The 27,573-nt window shown below is 27.7% G+C and overlaps 2 protein-coding genes across 2 annotated transcripts; one reads left to right on the forward strand and one right to left on the reverse strand.

Annotated features, from left to right (window-relative positions):
• The first annotated feature begins 3,174 nt into the window (after positions 1-3,174).
• LOC145836544 (E3 ubiquitin-protein ligase arih1-like) lies at positions 3,175-4,662 on the forward strand. The gene has a single exon (XM_082944339.1). The coding sequence runs from the start codon at positions 3,175-3,177 to the stop codon at positions 4,660-4,662; it is 1,488 nt and encodes a 495-aa protein (XP_082800465.1).
• Positions 4,663-8,974: 4,312 nt separating this feature from the next.
• Positions 8,975-24,107, reverse strand: LOC145836545 (VWFA and cache domain-containing protein 1-like). Its single transcript, XM_082944340.1, has 14 exons — positions 23,985-24,107; positions 23,514-23,731; positions 19,007-19,198; positions 18,460-18,642; positions 17,603-17,864; positions 16,802-16,955; positions 15,754-16,019; positions 15,477-15,613; positions 14,963-15,088; positions 14,286-14,556; positions 10,920-11,142; positions 10,472-10,619; positions 10,029-10,156; positions 8,975-9,421 (listed from the first exon to the last, which is right to left on the reverse strand). The coding sequence occupies exons 1-14, from the start codon at positions 24,105-24,107 to the stop codon at positions 9,126-9,128; spliced, it is 2,727 nt and encodes a 908-aa protein (XP_082800466.1). The 3' UTR covers positions 8,975-9,125.
• Positions 24,108-27,573: the final 3,466 nt, after the last annotated feature.

Below are 27,573 nucleotides of genomic sequence, written 5' to 3' on the forward strand. Positions count from 1 at the left end.
TTTTATATTAAATAATTTTTTAAAACATATATATAAAGATTGTTCATTATAAATTAAGATACATGTATGTTCTCAAAAAGTTCAAAGCCACCTAGTGGATAAAATTTATTTCAAAGATGTTTAATTTTAATATATGATTAGTTTTTTTGAAGTCTTAGGTGGAACCCTGTAATTATCAAAGTTATTGCTTAACATAACTAATGTATGTTGTTTATTTCAAATTTTATTAAATAATACTTCTTTTAGTGACATAGTAGCCCTTTTAATTAATTTTTAATATAATTAATTAATAATTTTTTGATTAAAAGTACAATTTTAATACTTTTAAATAAAAAGTTTGACCAATTATTTCCTGATTATAAACAACGTCTGAAAATTCTGATTCGGAACAGTAAAATTCAATCAAGTTCTACAAACAGTCAAAAATCTTGTGCTTTTGCAAATAAGTTTCTAAAAAAATACAAATAATACTTTTTTACCTGAACTGTAAAACTTTTATTGTGTTTAGGATGAAATGACTTAAGTTATATTAATTATTTTTTAAAAACTTGCTTTAAAAATAAATTTAAATTGTTTTTATTTAAATTTAATTTTTTTTTTGGTAAAATCAATTTGATTAAAAAAATGTTTATGGTCTGCTACAAGCATCTAAATCCTATGATTTTAAAAATTCTTACATTATGTATAAGAAGTTCAGTGTAAATATCTAGTGTTCAGAATCTAAACTAAATACTTTAAAATTTTAAACATTTAAAACAAACGACTATTCTGTTGTGCACATTATAACATGAAAATTTTTTTTTGATTGGTAAAATTTATAACAGTTACTTCATTAAACCATTAAAGACCATAAAAAGATACATAAGGTCATAAGGGTAAAGATAGATTTTAACATCATTAAATAATGTTTAAAAGATTATGACTAGATGGTTTTGGCGCTTTTTGACTTCAAATATACTTTAAAAATATAAAGGGATAAATTTTGAAAGTTTATAACAATGTTTATAGAAAGGTCAAAGTAAAGTTGTCAGTAAATTTATATATTTTTATTTAAGTTTATCTCCTTATTTTGCAATTTTTATCAAAATTTCCTATTTTTAGACTGCTGAAACAACAAGTATAAGTTTGCAACCTTAATTAATCTGGAAAAAGGTATGCTTTACCTTAGTTTTCAAGATTTTAGAAAACTTGTGTAGATAATTTTTTTTTAGTTTTTTTAATCTGAAACATATCTCAGACTGACTACGTTCCAATTAAAAACTTATACATTTTTGTTCAAAATAACTTAAAGCTCACACTTAAGGTTTTCAAATGAATGCTATATTTAAGTGGGTAGCTGTCAAATTTGCAAGAGCGTACAAAATTGCATGAGGGAATAAAACTGCACGAAGACACTTTTGCACGGGTTGAATTTTTTAAATTATCACTGTTACACCTAACCCTTACCCTCGATCAGTAGCTTTTTTTAATTTGTTTATTTTTATTTGAGTTTTTGTTTAAATAATTTATATTAGTTTATTTTTTATTTTTACTATCACTGTTACCCTTAAACCTTACCAATGGTCAGTATTTTGTTTTTACTTTTTGCTATTTTATTAATTTATCTTTTAGTTTTTTTTCTGTTTTATTTTTATTTTTTTTTTTTACTCTCGTGAAAAAATGACCCTCCGTGTAAAACTGTAACTTGTGCAAAATTGACCCTTGGTGCAAAATTGTCTTCGTGCAATTTTCTCCCTTCGTGCACTTTAGTCTTCGTGAAAAAACTTTAGTCTTCTTGCAACTTTGTGCACTAGTGAAATTTTGTTCTCGTTCATTTTAGTAACCTCGTGTAATATTGTCTTCGTGCAATTTTGACCCGTTCCCATCTAAGTTGCGTAAAAGATATTCCGATCTCTTACAACCTTACGATTTGGTGTTCGTAATGAAATCACGAAAATTTAAAAGTAAGTATCTTTGTAATACAGTAACCTCTCGCATCTTTACGCACTCGTGACGTTACGCACTCTCGTTTAGTTACGCATTTTAGAATTCGAAAAAATTCAGAAATTTTTTAAATATTGCACAAATTACGTTTATTGTATACTTTATTAATTTAAAATATGTTTTCAAATGCTAATATTGTATTCCTAGACTTATTGATAAATATTTAGTTATACCTCAATATATCAGAAATTTTATTAACAATAAGATATTAATTTAAAACTCTGAAAGAAATATGACTGTTTTAAATAATGAAAGTATAATGAAATAATGAGAGTTTAAAACACAAACAAATAATACAGCACTCTTGCCCTATATATGAATAAACATCTAAAAAGTAATCTAATGAAACTTGCTAGCAAAAATAAATCATTTTTAACTTGTAAACAAATGTTTAATTATAAATTGATTTTGCTAAGTACATAGAATAGAATATAAATATTAAGTATCAAATAAGTCACATACAAGTAAAGATAAAGACAAAAGCTACTTATTATTAAAATTAGTAAATTTTTTCTACTAGTATTATTATTTTATATAAATTTAAATTATTTTTTTTAAACTATGTATAGTTTTATCTTTTGTTTTTATATTTGTAAATAAATTGATAAAAGTGGGAAGGTCTGCTTTTAACTAGAAGCAATATCAAAAAACAGCCATTATAGTATGTATATTTGGTACATCTCGTATCTTTACGATCTCTCATATCTTTACGCACTTTTTCTGTGGACACAATGTGCGTAAATAAGAGAGAGGTTACTGTACTTACATTTAATTTTTTTTTTGTTATTTTATTTCCTTAAAAATGAAAGCTCTGCGTACTTCATGCATATAAGAACATTTTCCGATTATTTTAGTGTAATGGATAATGATATTGAAAAACGTATAAATACAATGACTTTAATAAAAAAAAAAAAATTTTTTTTTTTTTCAAATTGTAAGCGGGTTTTGGTCTGTAAAAGCTTGAAAAGCTGAGTTGATATTTTCTACTATTAGTTAAAATTGTTTACTTATTTTAAGAATTATTATTGAATACTAATGTTGGATATAAAATTTATTAACTTTTTTTTGATATAATGTTTTTAAACTATACCGACTCGCACGATACTTGACATGAATCCTAGCACTTTCCCTTTCATATGATTAAACTTTTTGAGATGCAATTTTTTTCAGTAATAGCCGTAAATAAATGAGATGTCTTCCGATTCAGAAATGTCCCTGTTGAGTTTCGACTCGGAACCTGGGGATTATTTTGATTCAGACGATCTGTTTGAAAATGTTTCAGAACTTCCCGCATATGAAGAGCTGAACGAAAGTCAAGTTTTGGCAAGCATAGAATCTGCTATACAGCGAGTCACTTCCGCATGTAGCGATGTCAGTAAGGCTGAGGCTAGACTGTTACTTCAAAGCTGCCAATGGGAGGCTGAAACGGTAGTTGAATCTTTGAAAACGGAAAGAAAGAAAAGTATGTTTGATAAGTTAAAACACAAAGTTGGTAGTTTAGAAAAGAAATTTGCACAGGTTTCTTTAAATTCAGATGAAATTGAGTGTGAAGTTTGCTTTGACTCAGTTAATGTAAAACATACCGCGGTGTTGGGTTGCGGACATACCTTTTGCAAAGAGTGTTTAAAGTTTTCTTTTGCGGAAAACATCAAAAACAGAAAAGTCAACATCAGTTGTGTTGGAGAAGGCTGCGACTATCTTTTATCTTCCAAGCTCATCATGAATTTAGTAGAAGATGAAAAGTATAAATCTTCATACTTACGTTTGCTCACACAGTCTTACGTAGACAACAACAAAAATACTGTCTGGTGTCCGGGGACCGACTGCAACTTGGCAATCAGATCAGTCAGCTTCAAAGAGGACTACAACGTGCGGTGCTCGAAAGGACACAGGAGCTGCTTCAAGTGCCAGAAGCCGCCGCACAACCCACTCGACTGCGGCATGCTCAAGAAGTGGCTGCAGAAGTGCCACGACTCGAGCGAGACAGACAACTGGATCGTGGCGAACACGAGGGAATGCCCGAAGTGCCAGGTGGCTATTCAAAAGGATGGGGGCTGCAACCACATCCACTGCGTCAAGTGCGGGTGGCACTGGTGCTGGGCCTGTTTTGGGGAGTGGGGGGAGCACAGTTGTCAACCGAAAGAAAACGCGAGTGTCCAGGACAGCAGGGCGGCGTTGGAGAGGTACATAAAGTATTCCGATTTGTATAACAACCACATGAACAGTCTTAAGCTCGAGAGCAAAATAGATATTGGAAGCATTTATAAAAAGTTTGAACAACCGATTGGAGTTGAAAGTGAAAATGATGCTGATGAGTGGAGTGAAGAAAAAACAAGAGCGGCGCAAGGCCCTGCTGATTTTAAAATAAGATGCCTCTTGGAAAGAGCAAACAAAATGTTGAAAGAAAGCAGGAATATGTTAATGTACTCCTACGTGTTTGCGTTCTACCTCAGTCCAGGTAACATGGCGACTTGCTTCGAACTGACTCAAGCGTACTTGCAAAGCAATGTGGAACGACTCAGCGAGTTTTTAGAAAGGGACGTCCATAAACTGTCCGACCCCGAGAAATGCTGGGACGTAGAACACGTGATCAGCTTTTGTCACCAGTGTTCGAGAAACATGCTTCAAACCGTTCGGGACGGAATGCGTGAAAACAAATGGGTGTTTCGGGACGTTTAATTTTATAATCAACATTTTAGTTTATGCTCTATATTATATGTGCGTACAAATTAGTATTTTTTAAAAACATTAACCTTTTAATATGACCAATTAGATCAGATATGTACAACTTATGGCCCATAAACGGAAATATTTGAGCCTGTGACGTTGCGCATGAAAAATTAAATTGAGCCTTTTATAATAATTATTTTTAAATGTACACTTAAGTTGACTTATTAAACAAACAGGTGCCTACTACAAGATAGATTAATCCTATGCATTTTTTAAAGTTTTGTGGTACAATTATTTATAACAATTTACTAACAACTCTGGTCAGTAAAAATAAGATTTCTGAAAAATCGAGCCCAACTACTAAAAAACTTTCCCATCCCTTGTTAAAATAATTTCAAATTATGACATTTAAGGCATAAAGCTTAGCATTAGATTAAAAAGATATTAGCAAAATGGATTTTAATATACTTCTTTTCAATTTTAAGAAGCTTGTTCACTCCTTTAAACACAGGCTTACAATTTTTTATAGTTTACGTCCATTTGGGGTTACACTTTTATTACTTTTATTTATTTATTTTTTAATTTTTAAGTAAGATGCTAGCAATTTTTCACCCTTTTTGAAACAAAAAATCACCTTTTATTATTATTTTTTTATTTTAAAGAAAATTAAAGTTTTTAGGAACTACATTCAGACATTTTATAAATCCTACTTAAAATAGCTATAAAGATACATCTCTGTTTTATAAGGGTAGTCATGTACTTTTTAATGAAAAACTTTCAGTACAAAAATATAGATAGATAAAAAACGTGTTATATTTCAAAGTTGATGTAACCCTAACATTAAAAAACTTGAAAAATTCTTCGACTATTTGAAAAATATTACTGATGTACTAGCTTTTTCTAAAATTGTGTATAGTGTGTAACTCTAACATTTTTGCATTATAACTAAGTTTTTAAAGTACATCAAACTATAACTTTGTGTAAATCGTCCTAAACTTAATTATATCTCTCTTGTTAGCGCATAAATAAAATATCTAGTTTTTTTAGTCAATATTATTTTCCTTAGAAAAGCGTACTATAAACTTTAGTATAGCCATAACTCTGAATTTGTTTAATTGATTGAAATTGTATATAAAGGTACTCGCTAATTGTTATACAGTTTTTGTTATAAAATCTATAAAAATTTAGAATAGTCTAATGTTACTTAAACAAGCTTCTAAGCATATTAAAATTTATTACTTTTTATTTAATAAATCATTAGTTTGTTGAATTATTCTTTACTTTGTTAAGTGTATTCGAATAATAAAGTAACTCACTCTTAGAGATTTTTTTTTGTTTCAGGATTTAACTTTTAATTAGATAGTGAAATGTGGTAAAAATATTTCAAATAAAAAACTAATCGTTTTAATTACAAAAAAGTATGTTTAAACTATAATTTATATGAACTGGAAGCTAATACAAATAGATCATTTCCAATGATTTAGTACTTCTTAAAGTAAAGGAACGATATTTCACTTTTTGGGAAACCCTAAACTAGATAAGTTTATAAACCATTTATAACCAAACCAACATAAAACAATAATATGTACTTTATTATAAGCAAGTACTTATGTTGTCAAAATTAAATTTTTAAAAAATTAAGCATATCACGATTTCAACGATATACATTCTAAAAAAAAGCGAAACAAGAAATCATTTATAGTTTTGTAAATAAAAGTTGTGTTTTTAAACGCTTATTATAAAGAAATAGTAAAAGCAAATCAATCAAATGGTATGAGTACCTGAATACAAATAAATCTTTATTACAACTGACCTTATTCTTTGATAATTAGATTATTTACTCAAAATTAGTTTTTAGATATAACCAATATATTGTAAATATTATTCGCATTTTTTGATTACATTTACGTTAATTCATTTGCCAAGACTAAGACCTTTTTAATTGCTTTTCTGACTCCAAAAATGAAGAACAAGGTTAAATTTAACTGCTGTAAGTTATTTTCAAGTATTAAGTTTTAGAACCTCTATATATACACAGGGCTGCCACAAGGTCAGGAAAAACTGAAAAAAAAAAGACAAAAGTTTAGATAAAATGTTGGATTTAAAAAAAAAATAGAAAATTTGAAAAACGTCAGATTTTTTCAAGTCAAATTTACAAAATTTATTATTTTCCAAAGCCTTCAAATGGTAAAAAATTAATAAAAACAACTCCTTTAAAATCAGACTAAAATAGCAAAATTTTCAAAATTACTCGACTTCCAATGCCATCATCAAATAAAAATTAATAAAATATCCTTTATAAAACTTTCTATTAACACATTGAACAACTACCATATTGGAACAAGTAGCTTTTGTATGCTTTTTAGTATTGATGATCTGTGGCAAGGACACTTCCATAGTGAAACTGTGATATAATACAAAAGTTTATCTTGCAGAACTTTAGAACCAAAATTTTTTTTGTTTTTAGGTTAGAAAATACAAGTATTCTGCTGATAGAGCTGTTTATTGCAGATACATCAATCAAACACATATGGTTTAATTCATGTTATGGAACTTAGATGATTGAATTCAGCAAAAAAATGTTGTTTTAACCTGTACAGAAATAGGATTAAATGTTTATATAGTTTGAAGTGTTTTAGAATAAGTTTAATTTAAGATTTTGATTTAGAAAAGTCAGGAAATTTTTCCAGCTTGATCTGTGGCAACCCTGCCTGTATATATTTTTTAATCTGTGAAACTTAATATTTAAGTATTTTTTTTAATAATCTACTTTTATTGGTTAATATTCATCGACATTTCTAGTATTTAAAGAAAATTTACTTTAAAAGAATTTGTTACAGATAGTGTTGACTTGTTAAAAACAATATTTAATTTGCTTAACACTTACTAACTAGGAACGGTTTTATTAGCTTAATATAGTGTATGTTAAAAGTAATCAAAATTTTAAAAAATATGATTTAAACTTATTAAGAAGCTTTCTTTTTTCAAATAAATTAAAACTTGATAATAATAAGTTTTAAAATAAGAGTTTAAATAAAAATGATTTACAATAGCTAGATATAAAGCAAAAAATTGTTAAAATTTCTTGAACTATTTTTATGGCAGTTTTTTATGTCAATTAACTATATTGAAGTTATTAAAAAATTTAGTATAAGGTGTTTATACAAGTACCTAGGCTGTAAAAATTAAAAACACTGTTTAAAAAATGAAATGTTCAGATTAAACAGTTTTTAACTTTTAATATATACCTTAATATTATAGATCTTTTCTATCATAGTTAATTTGAATTAAGTAAAAACTAATAACTTTTTGTAAAGTTTAAGATGAGTTACTCGAAAAACTTAAACCAGTTATAACTACCGGACCCACAATTTGCTTGCAAGTAAAAAAAAAAAGTGGCGAACCTAAAATTATTCGGATCCTACTAGTTAAATAAAACTAAATGAACGGTTTATTGATCAACTTTCTCATAGAACAGTAGTGGACATGCTCTTAGGATGTGGCTAGCAGATACTTTTTTCTAATTTTAGAAATTTTTATAAAGTAATAAATTTTAAGATGTGTTTGAACAAAAAAATTAAAAGCATGATGATTATTAGACTGAGAGTTAACTGTGGTTTCACGGTTACATTTTATTATTTAGTGCTTAGACCAGGAGTTGGAAGGTAATAAAAGGAACTACTTAAATGTGCTTGAAAAAACAAATTTAATAATTTTTTGAACAAAAAAACGGTTATACATTATATCTTATATAAAACACTATTTTACTTTCAACAGCATTATGCTAAATTAGTTGAATTTTTTATAATGTTGCCGCGGGTCGCAGATTGCCGACCCCTGGCTTAATTACTTTTTAGTATAACCTTAACAAATTATATCAGTCCGCCAAAGTTTTTGTCGAACAAATCCGACCCAGAATTTATAAAAGACTGTCAAATCTGGCTAAGCGTCTAGAAAAGTTGTCGACATTGAAAAAGTATGAAAACTCTACTTGATTTAAGAAAAGAAAAATTAAAACAGAAAAAAATTAAATAATTATGTGTCTTTAAAAGAAGAAAGCAAAAATAGTATGAATCAAGAAACCCAACTTTGTTTATTTAATAAAGGAAACATATTCCAATATCATAAATTTATATATATTTAGATTCTGAATGAACTGGGTGGACTAGGAAGATCACTAGCTATAACTTGAGATAGGTTTAACTAAAAATTAATCTCTAAAGTTAAGTATCATGGAACCACTAAAATCAAAATGCTTAAAACTAAAGTTTGTAACAAAAAAGTAGAACAAAAGTTTAAGTATAACCAAAAAGCAACCCAATGAATATTCAACTAGTTTCTTTGAAAACAATTGAGAAAGTGTATCTAACTAAAAGCAAGTACCAAAATTTATTTGATGTGTGCATTATATGATTTTCTTGTTGATTACAATTTTGAAAAAACGCAAATATTAAAAAAAAGTAGAAACTTATTTACAGCAAGAGAAAAAAATTATTAATAAAAATAACAAACACAAAAATGTCAAAAAAATAAAACGAAGAACTAGAGTGGCTTTTTGAAAATTCTTCTAAATTTCTTTTTTGTCTGCTTTTTTTCTGACAGCTGACCTCCGAATTTTTTTCCAGGTCCATATGGGGCTTGAAATCGAAAAATTTGGGTTCGAGTTGGCATGGGGGCACATCGTTCGAAATGAACTGGTTTTTGCAAGTGTTGAAAATTTCATCAGCTCCATAGTTACACTGCACTCGACATTCTTTATTGTTGTGACCTGTTACCGCAAATCAGTTGCATTTTACAATAAATATATTAAAAATAAGCAAATTTGTCTGTTTATAAAATGAATATTTATTGAAAATATTTTCAACTCATAAAGTTAATTAAGGTGAGCAAACAAAATAAGATTCCATGAAAAATGCTACTTATTCTATCAGATTAAAAAATAAAACAAAATAGCAGAAGTTAATATTTTTTAGACTATTCCTTTATAATATTATATTCTTAAAAAAATATATATAGTTTGGAGCAATACTGGTCAAAAACCACTTTTTCATTCTACATTACATTTCAAAACACTTGGTTGTAATTTTTCATTAAAATTAAAAAAAAAAAACTTCAACTTGAATTTAAACATGAGCAAGTGAAAAGAATAACATTTTTTTATTAATAGCTAAGTTTATAAATAAAATTGAAAATAATATTTTTTAGAATAATAGTGTTAGGTTGTTCCTGTACCTATACTTATGAAAAAACTAAGAAAATTTTTTTCGATAAAATATAAACACATTTTGAGAAAATTAAATAAACATTGAAAAATTTATTGATTGTCTACCTCTAATAACAAACTAAAAAACTTTAAACATGCTAGTTTTATTAACCTGTTGTATTTTGAAGAAATATTTGTGACTTATAACCAATTAAATAAAGGTTTGTGTTTGGAATATGGTCAAACACAAACGGCAAACTTGCAGAATTGATTTTTTCCACAACTATTTTGTAATCTTTTCTGTAATGGTTTGTATAAAGTTTATACTTTGAATTAACATAAAAAAATACTTTACTTATATTTTCACTATATACATTTTTTATAAAAAAATTATTGTCAAGATATATATCTAAATACCATTTGACTTAGAAAAAAAAAATGTTTAACTTTAATAGGATTTATTATATTTTCCTTAAATTACTTAAAACGCTGTACTTAAAAACAAGTTGGTTTATTATTTCATTAAATCATTAAACCTTTAAATTTTTTAATTACGCATTTTATTTACAAACATCTTAAAATATTCATAACAAGAAATATCACAATTATTCAAACTTAATATTAAGAAGAGCCACGTCGACACATTCTATTGGTTGCATTATTTCATTTTTAATCAAAATGTTTGCAATTTGTGGGTACTTGCCAGACAAGTTGGTTTCGAGATATTCACTTGTTGCTAAGCTACCATCGAACACAACGTGACCTATGATGTCATAAATATAATGATAAAAACAATATTCTAGTCTTAAAACTTTTTTATCTCTAAATTTATATAAAACCCAAAACTAACTATTTATCTGTAGGTAGTTTTCTTGATTTTAGTATGTAACATCAATAAGTAATTTAGCTATGATGTCGCGTTTCAATTATTAAAAAAACACTAAACAAAATTCAATAATAAAAATATAATACATACAGGTTTCGAAATAAACTAATAATCCTCATTATAAAACATAAATTTTAATTAGTACTCCGTAATAATCAAACAAAATAACTTAGTCACCTTTTTGATTAATTAATATGCAAGTAGAGTTTCCTTCCGCATCCAGCGCCAAAGAGCATAAATGTTCGAAAAAATTCTCGAAACTCTGCGTAGTGATATCCGCACCGACAATACCCAGCAACGCGGTTTTATTTGCAGTTGTCATGGCAACCACGGGTCGGCTCAACGTCACTACTGACCCACCATTACCTACGTCATTATAAGGGGGAATAAATGTAATAACCTGCAAAATGACAACTTTGAAAAATACAAAATAAGATTCTGAAAGAAAAGTTTTAAAATAACTAAACTGTTAACAACAACTTTGAAGTTTCTTTTATTGATCAGAATAAAAAACATAAATAAAAACCATTTATTCAGTTGTTAAATTAAAACAATAATAACTGCTAAAAAAATTAATATTACAACATACTTAAACTTATACTGTAAATTAAAAAGAAAATCAATTTACACGTTATTTATCTATATACGAAAACAGCACACTACGTGTTCGAAATTTTTTTGTTGTTGATTTAAAAATGTAACAAAATAAGTTTGTTGAAATTATAAAAGTACTTCAATTAAACTTTTTTTACTTTGTACAAATTAAATTAGACGATGAAGATAGTATAATTTTCAATAAACAGTAAACAGTTTTAACTTGAAAACTTTATTTTTTATTGCGTATAACTTTTTTAGTTAGGTTTCATATTTAAATAACAAAAATTATGGTAAAATTAGTTTCCATAAATTACAAACACCACAGAGCTTTAAAGTCTTAGGTTTACGTTTTTTCTCCATGCGAAAATAATATGCAAAATTTTGAACATTAAGTAAAAAGATAGTACACCTAACACAAAATTTCAGAGTTTTTAAAACGAATGATTGTTATATTTGATTTTTTTAGCCAGTGTTTGGAGCTTTTTAACTAGCATTAAGTCTAACAATATATAAATGATTAGACAATATGAATCTAATATTACAAAAAACATTTTTTATAATGTTTTGATGACTTCCTTGTTAAATCTTTTCATCAAAAATATCTTTTATAACAACTAACTAACATATAAACATTGAAATTCTATCAGGGTTGCCAAAGGTTTTGTAAAAGGGTTTTCCAGGTTTTCAAAACTTCAAGCTTTTTCTTCATTTTTGGTATAGAATTAAATCTAAGGTAAAACAAAATACTTTCTTAAATAACATAACAATATTTAAACACACTGTAAAACTAGTATTAAAGTTTTTTGTAATAAACAAAGTCCTGAATGATACAAAAAAAAAGCTTTTGTATGTAATAGATTTTTCGTATCAATATTTCATATTTTACAAACAAAAACTGCTTAAAATTATAGGTTTTTTAGTAACTTTGACGAAAACTTTGGACTTATCATAGTTATTTTTTAAAAAATTCTCAAACTTCATGTTTTCCACAGGCATTTTTTTTGTTTTGTAAATTGCAGAACTCCAGGTTTTTCTAGGATTCAAGGTTTTTGGCAACCCGTTGTATAAAAAGAAAAACAAAAAATATAATAATGTTGTATAAGTATTTACCTAGTTTTAATTATGTTTTGTATTACAGACTTTATCATTCTTGTAATTAGTTTGTGAATAAACTCAACCAAGAAAGACATATTTATTTATGATAAAGTCTAGCTAAATTGAATAAACAATGCCTGTGATTAAATGCCCTCTTGAGAATTGCACATATGAAACACCAGATGTCGATGCTTCTGTAGTTGCCTCTTTGTTTATCATTCACAATAATGTTCACATTAATGCAAATTCTTCAAAACCAAAGCCTCCAAAGATGGACCGTCCTCGAATAGGGACAGACTGCAACAAAGAGGGTTGGAATATATTTGTACAAAAGTGGACTATTTTTAAAGATAGCATGGAGATGACAGAGGTAGAAAAAGGCCGTCAACTGTACCAGTGTTGTGAGGAAGATCTAAGCGATGCTATTCTTAAGGGACATGAAGATTTAGTAAATTTAAGTGAGCAAGAGCTTTTAAGGATGATCAAACAGCTTGCAGTTATTCCTGTTTCAGTTGTTGTACGACGATCAGACTTTCTTAGTGCAAGACAGGATTTGACTGAAAACACTAGATCATTTGCTGCACGTTTAAAGGGAAAAGCCAGTACATGCTCGTACACATGTAAATGCCCAAAGGATGGCTGTAGTCAAATGATAGATTTTACAGACATAATCGTAAAAGATGTCATGGTAACATGTTTAGCCGATGAAGATATCCGTAAATAGGTGCTAGGAAGGGAAAATCTAGATGAGAAAAATGTCAATGAGACAATCGGTTTTATTGAAGGAAAAGAGATGGCACGTGATGTATTGTCAAAACCCGCTGTTACAGCCTCAGTTTTCTCATACAAATCCTCAAAGAAAACCACACAGAAACCAAGTGGTAAAATAACTTGTGGCATATGTAGTAAATCAACTGATAAATTTGTTTGGAGCAGTAAAAATATGAGGTATATTGAGTGTTCTGCCTGTAAACAATGCTGGATAAAGTCCTGTAAAAAAGATTATCAAAGTCACCAAAATTATGTTGATGAGTCAAATGCACTTCTAGTTAGTGGATTGTATACACCAAATGTATACAAATCCTTATAGAAAACCACACAAAAACCAAGTGGTAAAATAACTTGTAGCATATGCAATAAATCAACTAATAAATTTGTTTGGAGCAGTAAAAATATGAAGTATATTGAGTGTTCTGCTTGTAAACAATGCTGGATAAAGTCCCGTAAACAAGTTTATCAAAGTCAGCAAAATAAAGCTGATGAATCAAATGCACTTCTGGTTGGTGGATTGTCTACAAAAAATTCTGATAGCTTTTGCATCCGAGGTCGTAGGAAAAATATGTTCGAGCGTAAAAACGTAAAGAAGAAAAAGGAGGTACAGGGACAGAAAAATGTATTTCTACACACTGGATGGCGACAAAAACCGCAAAAATCCCAAAGCAATCCTCACCTACCTCCAAATGATAAGAAGTTATTACCTTACGTCAGAAAGAGTGTTATGACTTACAACAACCCGCAGATCTCAAAAATGTGGCGTGACGTATGGAATAAAAAGGAAGAATCTCTTAGTATTCGTTTTGTTAAGTCTCTGGGAAATATAAGTGAGAACACAAAATCGTTGCCACCACTGAATTCCGGTGATCATGTCGTGATACTTAATCAAACAGGTAAATTTCCTAGCAAGTGGGGGAAAAGTGGAGTGGTGGTGGAAGTGAAGGACTGCCATAAATGTGTTGTCAAGGTTGATAAATCAGGTCGCTTAACTGTTCAAAATCGTAAGTTTCTTATTGAAACAAACAAAAACTTGAAAAAAAACTATTAACATTTAAAAACTTGTGTTTTTTAGGAAACCTTTTCGTTGTTAGTTTCATAATAAGCATCTCTAGCTGTTGTGTACCAAGATCTCTCCGTGGCATCGTAAAACTCCGGCATTTTAGCGGCGGGAAAAATCCGAAAAACGCCATTTTGTGAGGCAAAAAACCGCCAAACAATCGAAGAATCGTTAGTTGTTGATTTCCAAATATTTTCAAAATGGTAAAAAGCAGGTACGAAATTCCACACTCCGCTCTTCAAACTGGCTGAAATTTCGTCGAATTTGTTCTGCTTAATTGCTTCCAATAAACTGCAAAATATGTTTATATTTATATGAAAGAATAATAATAACAAATTATACAGTATCCATCTTTTATCGCACTAACACATATTATTTCTATATATTCAAGTGAACTTGTTTCGCTAAGATTTTTGTTAACAAACGATTAAATTTATACTTTGAATAGTTATATGAAAAAAATACTTTTTCTATTTAATCAGCATCAACTTACAAAGTTTTAGAAAAATTTAGCTAACAAAAAGAAATCTCAACTGAGTCCATTAAATTAGATAATTATAAAGTATAAGAAGTCTAACATTTTACAAATTTTAAAAAGTACATTAGAAAATGTTAATTGATTTTCTGAATTTATCTGAATACTGTATTAGATAAACAAACATAAACGCTTTTATTGAAATATTTTAAGAATAAAAACTTAGTTTGATTGCCACTAGCTTCTAGTATAACATCAGAAACTCGTAAATAACAGGAAGGGGAAAATTGAACTGCAGATCTTGCAGAGCTAACTGCAAGTTTTTCATCGCAAACTTGTGGTTGCAACCTGTATTAAAAATTTAAATAAAACTAATCATTTGAATGGTTGAAATAAAAGTTTTTAAAAAAAAAAGCTTTTTGTGGAACTTTAGAAGAACTACTTTAAAATACAACTTTAGAATGTTGAACTTATAAGTCTAGTTATTTTCATTTATATTGTACAACTAGAACATTAAAAAAGTTATAATGTATTTATATAAAGAACTATTTTTATACAAAATAAAAATTTGTTGCTAAACTAGTTGTTTTTATTGTTATAAAGTGTTGAAACAGTTTTCTTATACATCTACTTATGTTTAAAGACTTTTTCTAAAGCTAGAAGTAACTTGATTGTTAGTTTAATCTTAAACTTGGTTAACTTAGACTAATTTAATTACAACTTTATACAAATAAACCTGTGGTAATGAAAAGAAAAATCATTTGGAGTTTCAACATCGACAAGCTCGTATTGGCTTTCATTTTTATCGGTTTTTGTACAAACAACAAATTTGGTTTGCTTCACTTTAATACAGTTGTGTTCAATATTTGTCTTCTGTTTGGAATTATTAAAAATAAATATTTGTAAATAAATTCTTTACTTAGATACAATTTCTGATTACAAAACAACTTTGAAATTAAGTCTAAATTAAATTCAGACATAAAAATAGATGAATCTAAAAAATATTTTCAAACCGTAAGGTAGGTGTAAATTTTTTCATCTTCATCTTCCTTGCTCTTTACCACGTTACTGACGAACTTTATGACGTCATCATCGCTCTCGTACGCTCTCAATGACGTCACAACGGGATCCGGGTCGTTATCGTTCACCTTGTGATGCAACAGAGGGTGGAATAGCACCGTCAATTGTTCGCAAACCACGTAGGCCGACGACGTGGTGATGACGTCAGAGAATAGTTGCTGCATCGTGACGTCAGTACCTACGACACCTCGTAGTTTCCCTACAAAAAATTAAACAAGTTCAGAAAAAAACTTCATCAATACATACATATACAAATACATATTTTTTTATTTTGCAACTAAATTGTGAGTCAACTTATTGTTAAATGTTCTCGAATATTTTCAAAGCTATGCACAGCCGATAAATGAGTGAAAAATAGATAATTAGGTAATTAATTTGTACGTTTATTTTTTAATTTACTTCAGTTTTTAATATATGCTTTACTTAAAAGTACGTTATAACTTGTTAGAAACTATAAAAAACTGCTTTAGAAAATGGAATAAGATAAAATATTAATCTACATTTATGATATTTTTATTGTCCATCGAAGTTTCTGTGCACACTACTTCACCTACAATACACAAACACATTTAAGTAAAACTTGTTTGAGCTATGTTTAATATACAAATAAAATACTTTGGTGTACTCAACTAAATGTATTTTCGTAAAAAGTAAAGAATGTTTTATTGTTAGATTTTTCCCCATTTTCAAGAATTTTTTTATAGATCAAACTTTTAAAATAAACAGTATTGATATTATACTAACTATGATCATTGGTAAAACCTAAATAGGCAGCATTGAATATATTACTTGAAAGAATTTTATGAGGCAGCAACATATTGTGTTGTGTGACTTTTAAGATAACTGTTGTTAAGTAATTAAATAAAGATATATTCTAAAATTAATGACTAAACAAATTAATTTTCTCTTCGATTCATTTCTAAACACAAAAACGCCACACGAAATAATAATTTTACAATATACTTAACTTTCACAACTGACCGTCAACAACAAGCTTGGACGCTGCGGTCATGACCATCCCTAGTCCAAACTTGTCCAGATATGGAACGGACCAAACCACCTCTTGTTTGTTGTACTGGGACAGGTAATTGTAGTAACTTGCCATCGCTGACCTCAAGTGCTCCACATCTACTATCTGTGTTAATTATGTATTTTTTCATCTAATTGTTAAAACATACATGTTTAATAATTTTGAAAATTTTAAACTATATAATTATGTACAACAAACCTTTTAAAATAGGAAAATTTAAACTACTAACGTTTTATTTGAAACTATTTGTTTTTTTTACGAATAAAATTTTACAACACTTTTAATATTTAGAATAATATAAACTTAGCTACAAGCTTAATAAAATTAACATGCATAGGTAAGTTTTTTAAACATTTTAGATGATTTTAGACTTTATTTCAGACTTCTTTAAAGTACAATATTTAGAAAAAAGTATTTAAACCGAATTTCTTAGGGTCTAAATTTAAAATAATTAAAAAAAAAAACAAAGTTCAAGGTTTTTTTAGGTACCTTCAAAATTACAGGTTGATTTGCCAACAACTCCATTATATTCCATGTTAAATGGCTAACGTGACTTAAGGTCTTAATAATATAATATTTAAATTAAATACTGTATGACTAATTTACTTTTAATCTATCTATAAAAATCTTCTCAGCTACCCGGTTTAAAATGTAAAATATATTTAGACTAGCGTTCAGCGTTTTTGCATTTTAAAGTTTTGATTGCCACTGATACTAATGTTTTAACAAACAAAGTGAAGTAAACTAAAAACTTGAAAAAATTGTCCAATAGGTAGATCTTTCAGCTCTTCCTCTTTACTGTCTTCAAACGAGAAGCTCTGCTGAGCCATTCTGTTGAGCAGAATGCCAAAATTTCCCCGCCCGAGGGCGTAAGTGAGCAGCAACGCGGTATTTCCCAATTTCCTGTTGCCACGGTGAATTGCGGTGAATATTTCCATGGGAGTGTCGGAAGGCTCCCCGTCAGACAGGAACAATATGACGCGATCCCTCCCCTCAATAGGGTTTTTCCCTTCACTGATATTTTTTTTTAGCTTTTTTGTTAAGAGTTTTAACTTTGTTGTAAAAACATTTATAGTTTATTACTTATGAAAGAATTATTATAAGATTAAACTATTTATGAAATGAAATTTATGACTATCATGAAATGCACTAACTCATCAACATATTGTTTTGATTTAAATTTTTGTACACATCATAAAAACTAAACACATTGCTGTGTTTTTAAAACATTTACAAAAAACTAGTATATGACCATTACTAGTGTATTTATTAGCCCAAGTTATATTTTTCTAGTAGACAAAACATGAGAATTATAAAAAGGTATAAAATTATCAATTTATAGTAAAAAGTTATAGTAATACAGTAATCTGCTAGCCTACTATCTGTCAACTTAAAACTAAATTTCTAAATACTTATGTCTAAATATTAAATTTAAATTACATAGTTATAGGTAAACTATGAAACATAAAAAAACTAGTTACTAGCTATAATATTAGTAAACACTAAAGGTCTACATAATAACGAAATAAGTAGAGTTTAGAAAAATTAATAAGAACCGTAAATAATTTAGATAAATACTAAACTTATTGAAAACTTATGATTGTCAAACCTTTTTAGAGTTTCATTTAAATCACATTTTAAAGCTTCATGCAAAAAGTCAAATGCCATGTTTAATGCGGGAGAATAATTTGTTATTCCTTCGACCTTTACTTCATCAACTTCTTTCAGAATAGTTTTAACATTTTTAGGAGTTGCGTATGCCATTTGACCCCCAAAGCATGGTGAGTTCTTTCTAAATGTTATAGTTATAAGTCATGCTAGTATATTTTTCAAAACCAAGTATACTCAAAAAAGTCTACAGAGTAATACTTAAATAAATATTTATGTTAATTTTATTATTTTTGGTCAGTCAGCTTATACTTTCTTTAAAAAACACTTAAATGTAAAGTATTGCTTAACACAAAAAGTAAACATAAACAAATAAGCTTATTTTATATGAAACTAAAACAAAATAGACCAGGTAAGAGTTCCAACTAAAAAAGTTTATTATACTTAAAACTAACAAAACGTTATAAAGACACAAACAGTAATTACTTAAAAATGAAAAAATAAATTGCGAAGTATAACATTTTACAAGTACTACAACGCAAACTAACAAGTTGCCTCCGAGCGCAACAGACTCATTCCCGAATGCAACCACAGTGAACCTGTCAAGAGGTGACAGTGTGCTGAGTACAGTTGATACGGCTTCCTTCGTGGCAACCAGCTTGTTGCTTTCGCGCATTGAAGCCGACCTGTCGAACAGAACGGCCAGGTCCTTTGGTCGCGGCGCACTGGCTTCTACATACCTATAGTTTTGACGATGATTGTTTAAAGTAATTAAACTCGAATGGTGTAAAATACTGATCTTTTTTGTTTTTTCAAACTGTAAGCTTTACATTATTCAAGTTTTTAAGCGTTATATACTACCGTAGTACTACTGTGTGGTAGAATAGTTATAAGTTTAAGTTGTATTAGTTTTACGAGGTAATTTAAAAAAAAAAAACAAAAAAACTGTAGTTCTAGTTTGGTTTTTAAGTGAACTATAAGCATATAAGTTCAATACTAAAACAAACACTGTTATAGACCTTAGTGTTTGTAAATTTGCTATAAAAAAGTGTATTTAAAGTGTGATGCCTGAGTTTGCACTTCTGAGCAAACAATTCTTAGTTTATAATGATTTTTTTAGCTTAAAGTTGTAATAAAAAAAAACTTACCTGGAAATAAATAAAAAGAAAACTATTTTAATCATATCTAATCATATTCATTGCAGGTAAACAAAAAATATATACATAAACGAACATACAAGGTTATATCTTTAATATATAGAATACCAATGAATAAAATTTGATTTACACATTACATGTTCAATAATTTATATGCCAACCTTAATTACTATAATTCTGCTTCTTTATATATCAAATAATAAGCATTTATTTATATACATACACCAATAGAAGTTTTTACTCAAAGTGCATAAAAGAATAACAATACTGTATTTTATGCGTTTAAGTTACCACATAAACTTAGAATCAGGTTTCCTTGGTATAAATTAAAAAACATTTATAAAAATATTTATTAATATAAAATGCATTTGATACATTAAAATACTAATGTGAATCGTTAAAATGAGATATTAAATTGTTATGGTAAGACAAGCAAAACAAAGTTATAATTTAAAAAAACCTAAATCAATTTGACAAACATTTAAAAAATAAGACTGAAGAGATTCTGGTTACAACAAAGGGTTTTGCTGAGTTTGCTTTTATGGACTATGTGAACTTGACCGTCAGAATAACATATTTTAAAACAAGATAAATATTGTTTTATTGTGTAGATACTATAGAGTAGGGTGCTTATTAACCTTTGTGTTTTCACCTTTTTTCACACTTGGCAAATACCACAAACACAATCTGTGCAAAATTTTAGAAGATTTAAAGAAGCCCCATACAATTTGCATTGGGGTGGTTTTCAGAAAGTCGAATTCCAGCAAAATGAAAGTTTATTCAAAACATCTAAAATTTTGTACAAGTTGTTTTCGAGGTATTTGCCGAGTGCAAAAAATTCCAGCTGAAAACTTAAAGGTTGTTGTTTTTATAAGCACCCTAATGCGAACAATCATTTATTTCGACCAAAAGTTAACCAGGGAGTTTTAACATTAATTAAAAGACTAGCTAGCATCTATCAGAAAATGAGAAGTTATAAGTTAAGATCAAGTATAAGCACTGAACAAACATGCAGGTTTTCAGCTATTCTTAGTTTGCAAGCTAAGTAATCTTATTTATGCAATTGATTATCAATTATTGTCAAAGTCTGGAAACTGCTTAGCTAAATTTGAAGAAATCAGTATCTGTAACCAAATACCCAGTTATCATTGTGAAAGATCTGGTGGTTGATAAGAAATATCAAATGTTCAATGCGGAAAATATAAAGTTTGTTTAAGAAAATCCGATGGTCAACAAGGAATATCCTATGTGTATTGTGAAAGATCCATCGGTTGATAAAGAATATCATAGTAGTTTATTAGAGGATTAAATTTACATTCTTAACAAAAGACTTTACTTTGCTTACAGCAACACCTGTTAAGTTGTAGGAAATAAAAAGCAAAAGTGTTTTCCAGTTTGCCTTATGTGTGATATTTTCGGAAAACAAAACATATATTGTTAATTGTTAGATTTACTTTAAAATTTTCTTTATTTTCATCAGAAAGGGTCAGCATAAGAAAGGGACTGATCTGCAAAATTATGGATAAAAGTACCTTTTCAAAATAAAATATCCCAAAGAGGGCATCTCCTACCTGCTACGACTGGGTCTAAAGAAAGTCTTGGATGTTTCCCTTGTATTTTAACCTGATATTTAAAAAAAAACACAGTTGTGTGACACACTTTAAAAAGCAGCACAAAAAACTGATAAGTTTCAGTGTCAATACTGCAATAAACATTTTCCTACATTTCTGTTGCACACACAAAAGTGAACCAATAAGTGACCTTTCGGATGCTACATTTGCAGCAATTTTTTTGCAGAGAAAAGTCAATGGAAGTCCATAAGAGAAAACATTTAGATCATTTTAAGTTTTGAAACAAGTAAAATCGCTAAAAAACCAAAGAATAAACCCAATTTTTTACATATCAGAAATTATGAAAATGTCATGGATAGACTGGATCAAAAGATAGTTCATGGCAATAAATTGCAGGATCAATTTGCTACTGGTGATAGAACAACTTTTCAGCTGAGAAAACATGATAGAAAAACTTTTCAGCTGAGAAAACATGAAAGTTATGAGTCATCGCCAAGGCTGATGACAATTAAGTTTTCATCGATACAGATAATCCAATTACTCAAAATCTCCCTGAGGAAGTCACATTCTGGGACATAAGTCCCGTTACAAGATGTTATAGCAGGAGCAGCAGATTTAAAAGTTAAAAGTATTACAACAGAATACCAAGCCCCAACAAATACAGTAAAAGCCAGTACAATGATTATTATGTCTTTCATGGTAGCCATGAAGTCTATCCAACCATGAGTTTTATGACTCTCTGGACCATGTTTTTAATAACTCCAGTTGTGCAACTGCTGGTCAACCAACTACAAGGCAAGTAGAAAAAGAGCACTTTCCTGTTATAATGGTTTCACGAAAAAATATGTGCCACTTGCCAAAGGACCAAATGCACAAGGGAGGTTTGAACTTATACAAACAATGAGTCTTCCTAATTAACCAGGATGGATTAGCATGTACTTCTTGGTTAATTTAAGTTTCTTATGTTTTCATTAAAAAAACTTTTAAACTAAAGATTCTGGTTTAAAACTCTTCAAATTTAGCTGTAATCAAATTGTATTTATTTATTATAGACTCTAATTTTGTGTTTCCTTTGTCGCATGCTTAGAATTGCATAGCAACAAAATATCACCAACAAGAAAGTGTTGAGACGTACTAGTCTTACCACCATGTACTTTACCCTCAGTCAGTGCAGGCTTCACTGGTTGGGTCATGTTCTGAGGATAGGTGTTGAGCAAATCCCAAAGTCTCTGTTGTATTGCGATTCGGTCTTAAATGCAACCAAGGTCGTCCAAAGTTACGTTTTAATGACTATACAAGCGCAATCTAAAAGGCTTGAATATAAGAACTGATGTGTTAGAGTTGCTTGCAAATAACCGCGCCAAATGGAGATCTACTTTACACAAAATACTGAAGGAGGAAAAAAAATACTTTAAGAAACCAAAGAAGACAAAGAAATGAGAACTAGAATGATTTTTATTCATTTGTAATTTTTTATTTCATTACAAGTCCTGTATTATAATTATCTGTCCCGGACAAGACTAAAAGGTACTGTGGTGTGCGATTTGATAATCAAAAGTTTCTTCGTGCACCAGGTCCTAGGACCAATTACTTTGAGCATCTTTTTTTCCATTCAATAAATTGTTACTGTGCTTGTCAATTTATAGTTGTCATTTCTTTGCTTAATTACGCATAGCTGCTCCCAGCTGATAGTCAGCATAAGAAAATTATGTGTTATATCAAATTATGTGTTATAAAATTTTTACTAGGTTAAGTCCCTTTTTTTTTACTTTAAATTTATCTATGTAAGCAATTTGTTCTCTTTTAAATATATTTAATTCTTGAAAACACTTACAAATTAAGAACATTACAAAAGAAAAGTTGTTGGAAAGTAATCATTTTACAATAAGTGCTGAGAAGTTTTTTATTTCAACTAACTAAATAATTATACGATTTTATAACTTTATTAAGAATTTTTTTAAAAAAACAATCACAACTGACTTTTTATATAAAAAACTTTGAAAAAAAAGACAAAATCTAATTACTTTAAAAAGTTATGTAAAATATCTACATTTACTAATGGAAATAAACTTAAACTTTTGATAGATACATAATTTTCATTGTATTTGTAAGAGTCATTATTACGATTAATTATTTAAATTATTTTATGGCATTCATAATCAAAAAAGACAGTTCTTGGATGATTAAATGTAGTTCTTTATCAAGTTACTATAGTATAATAACTAAGTAAACATTGATTAGAGTTCTTGGATGATTAAATAAAGTTATAAATGAAGGCAATTACTATTTTTTTAAAGTTGTTCAATTACTAAAACAATCAAACTAACCAGGGTCGGAATCTAGCATCAAAATTAGAAGTGCAACTATCAATTTGAGAAGCTGGATATTGTGTGTACAAACCATCTTCACTTGCGTAGTATTGCCATTTTAAATCATTTACATTTCGATAGTTTTTACTGGCTGCTTTGTGAAAACTCCTACCATTGAAATTTGAGTCTTCAGTTGCTTTTGTTGAATTCACACTACATATGTTTTCTAAAGATACCTGAAACAAGTTCTGTGAGTTATTAACAGATTTAATTCTTTATAGCTTCCATTTATTTTAAACGGAAATAAAACTTAATACTATGCTTTAAAGTAAATTTAAAACACATTAAGTAAAATCACTTTATATCAATAAAGAGCTTTTAGATGATATTATTGTTTTTCTTAACTATATAAGCACCATAATAACAAACATAACATGTTTACAAAAATACTTTAGTGCTTCAGCTCTAATTCAAACTAAGTAGACTAACTTTTTCAAAAAAGTTTGTTGAGTACACTGAACTTTTAATGTAATTTTTGTTTTGATCTGTCTTGCAGCAAAAACTCCACTTTTCAAAGCTTTTCAGATCCTCATAATTACCTAGATCAAGCATAATTGAATCTTTCAGTTTTTGTAAAATAGATACTCTTTGGAACATTTTTTTACTGATACTTTGGGCTGCGTGTTTAACTACATCTTTGCTGTTATCTTGAAGCGTCTGAACCTTAATTTTGTTTTTAAAGTGAAAAAAACTATCTAGTCCCAACTTATCTTTTTGCAACTGGTCAATATCAATTAATATTCTTAACTTGGTTTTTTCATTAAGAGTGATTCCATTGATAAACCCAGTAAAAAACAAAAAACAAAGCTTCAAATAAAGCAAACTACAAGCCATTTTTCATACAATATTGAGATTACATTTATATAGTTTTTTGTACTTATTAAATTCTGAAAAACAATTAACTTTATGTAGAATTAAATTAACTTAAAGACATTTTTAGAATTTATAATTAATATCAATGTTGTTGTTCTAACATCTGAATAACAAAAAAAATTGTAAAAGATTTCCAAAATATACCTCAATTATAATACGTCTGTTTATAAAAAAAAAGTTTAATTTTATATTTTTTACATCTCTTTAAATTTATACTAACTGTTTTTATTTATGGTAACATCTAAACAAAAGTTGTATTAAACTTAAGTTCAAAAGAAAAATTAAGATAGTAACTGAAAAATTAATTGTTAAAATTAAAACCAAGCAGTGTTGTATTAAATGTTTTTACTAAAATTTCATTTTTATAAACGTGACAAAAATATTTTATAAAAAACTTTCTCTTAAATTACAGCTTCCTCAAACAAATATTTGCATATACAAACACAATATTGTTGAATGAAAAATCACAACTTTTCCAGACAATAGGATAAATTAAGCTTATACTTATTAAAAAAATATATTATTGTTGCTATTTATAATATAAAAACAAATAATTTTCGAATCGTTTACTCAGTTTCAATGTTTAACACATATCTTTAGAACTAAATAAAATACATAGCAAAGTTTTTATACAAGTTTATTATTGTAGTATGTGTTAAGTTTAGAAACGATTTTACTATAAAAAATATTTTTTAGCATTTTTCAAGTAAACTTATAAATTTACATATACACTGTTCAGTGTTCAATAAACTTTACTGTAGTTTTTAGAAAAATAATTAACACTCTTAACTTATTTTAACAAATTTTAATAAAAAAAAGAGAAAAGTTTTATAGCTAACATTACTTTTTGATAGTAAAATTATTTTACCAAGCAAGTAATTTTTATTTCAATCTACAAAGTACTTGTTAGTAATCATAAGCCTTTTATACTAAATAAGCTTAATTTAATGTAGAAGGTAATCTTTTATAAAAGCATATACTTAAAAAAAGAGCAAAAGATCAACAAGAAATACTAAAAAAGTACTTTAATAATTTTACTAAAGATAGTGACAAACACTTTAATATTATATATTGAGAGATATAAAAATATGTTTTAGAATGTCAAATTTTAAGTACAGATATAAATTTTAAAAGAAACTTTTTATTTTTTACTATTAGTATTTTTAAATACATGCACCTAAAAATCTGTGATTACTTGTTTCAGAATATATTATACAAAAATCATAAAACAGATTTTTAACTTATTTATAATCATGTATTTTACTTTTATTTTTACATAAAAGTTATAGATTAAAAAGTAGCAAAATAAAATATATATGTTCTTTGAAAAAAAAAATAGAGTACCTGACATTTTATTAGAAAGTATTTAATATCTAAATGATTATTTAACCACCGTTTTAGCAAATTTGAATTATCATTATTTTGAGCCTATTAAGTATCAAAATAATTTTTGTTGGTTGTTTTAAACTAAAACATAAATTTTATAACACTTACATATTTTTATAATAAAACAACTTTATTTAAAAACTTCTCTTTTCAAAATTGGAAGTCTTACCAAGTTAAACAAAACTAAATAAATTAAGGCATTACTTTACCATTTAAAATAGAGGAGTAAAGAAAACAAAGCTGTAGCTTTGAAAAATTTTGGTTTAATTTCATTTGGCAAACAATTAATAGTTAAAAATATAGGAAGCACAAAAACTTAAGATTCAAATATATAAGTTTGTAACCAATGATAGAAAAAAAAAACTATATAAAGTATCTAAAATGGAGGCGAGCAACGTTTTAGTAAGTGTGCCCAATTTCTCAAAAAAAAACTATTTTTATCTGCTCAATTACAGAAATTCATTAATCTTTTCAACCTTTTTATTTATTGTCAAAGAGCAAAGAATATTTAAATTATATAGATCACAAAATATCAGTTTTAAAGCAACAATTAATCAATCATTTTACAACATTATTAGAAACTTTATTCATTATGAAACTCAAACAGGATCATCAGCAAATAATTTTGTTTTACAGTTGAACAAATCTATACCATTAGTATTTCATCCTGAGGTATTTCATAACATAAAAAGGGTAGCTAGTATTAAAGGACAGAAATATTTAAAGTTGTCACATATTAGTTTTTTTTTTATGTATCTTTCTAAAATTTTATTAATTTATACTAATTGTATAAACTTTGTACTTCTTCAGATAAACTTATAAAATCACATTATCAAAAAAAAACCAATTATTCCTATTGTATATGCATCAGCTATGGGTTTTGATCTTACAGTTGAACTCAGAAAGTTTTCAATACCTCAAAAGTTTTTGCCAATCTTCTCTTAAACTTTAAGTTAGTATTATATTCAAGAAGTTAAATGTTTATTTTTATAAAAAGACTTTCTTCTTTTAATATTTTTAATTTACTTATCATAAATTATTAAAAAGAGAGTTGTGTAATCGTATGTATGATTTAAATTCAACTACTTTATTTAACAAATTAAACTACTCATTTTTTATTTATTTAGTTACTATTACCTTTAATTTACTTATAAATTGTTTTTGAACATCTCAATAATCAAAAGATCTTTTTCCAAACCAGTCCAACGACCACAGTTGTGAGCATTCATGTTATTTTTCTGTATTTCAATAAATGTTATTTGTTTGTTTATTTATGTCTATACTTTAGATAAGGGTAATAACCATTTTAAAGCTTGTTCACAACAAAAATGCTGTCAAATAAAAATAGTTAATTTTGTTTTTGTTTGCTTAAAAACTTGATTGACTATTTAACCAATTTTTCAGGGGTCGGCTGCAGTAGTAAGATTTTTTTTTTTTTTTTTTATAACATCATGCAAATAAGATAAAGCTTATTATAGCAGCATATTGATAACATCTAAACCCCTATCGCTAAATATTTTGCCGAATTTTATATAATCTATACCATTATCCCTATCCAAGCTTACCTAAATATATTAAAACTAAATAAATAAAATATTAATAATTAAAACTTAGATTGAAATATTAACCAATCAGAAGCACCTTAGGTTTGCAGATGATGATTTTTTCACCGTCATTGTAAACTTTTTATCCAGGATCTTAAAAGCTACTTTTTAATTTTAACCTGATCAATGTTTTGTAGTATAAACAATAAACCTTT

This window comes from Thalia democratica, chromosome 5 (assembly GCF_965202585.1).
Source record: "Thalia democratica chromosome 5, ktThaDemo2.hap1.1, whole genome shotgun sequence".
NCBI lineage: Eukaryota > Metazoa > Chordata > Thaliacea > Salpida > Salpidae > Thalia > Thalia democratica.

Excerpts from the sequence above, each read along its gene's own strand:
- LOC145836544 (XM_082944339.1), top strand. The coding sequence starts at position 3,175 with ATGTCTTCCGATTCAGAAATGTCCCTGTTGAGTTTCGACTCGGAACCT.
- LOC145836545 (XM_082944340.1), bottom strand. The coding sequence starts at position 24,107 with ATGCTTGATCTAGGTAATTATGAGGATCTGAAAAGCTTTGAAAAGTGG. Across the intron at positions 23,732-23,984 it reads CAACAAACTTTTTTGAAAAA|GTATCTTTAGAAAACATATG; the intron begins GTTAGTCTACTT and ends AACTTGTTTCAG. Across the intron at positions 10,157-10,471 it reads GTGGCTCTTCTTAATATTAA|AAAAGATTACAAAATAGTTG; the intron begins GTTTGAATAATT and ends AAACCATTACAG.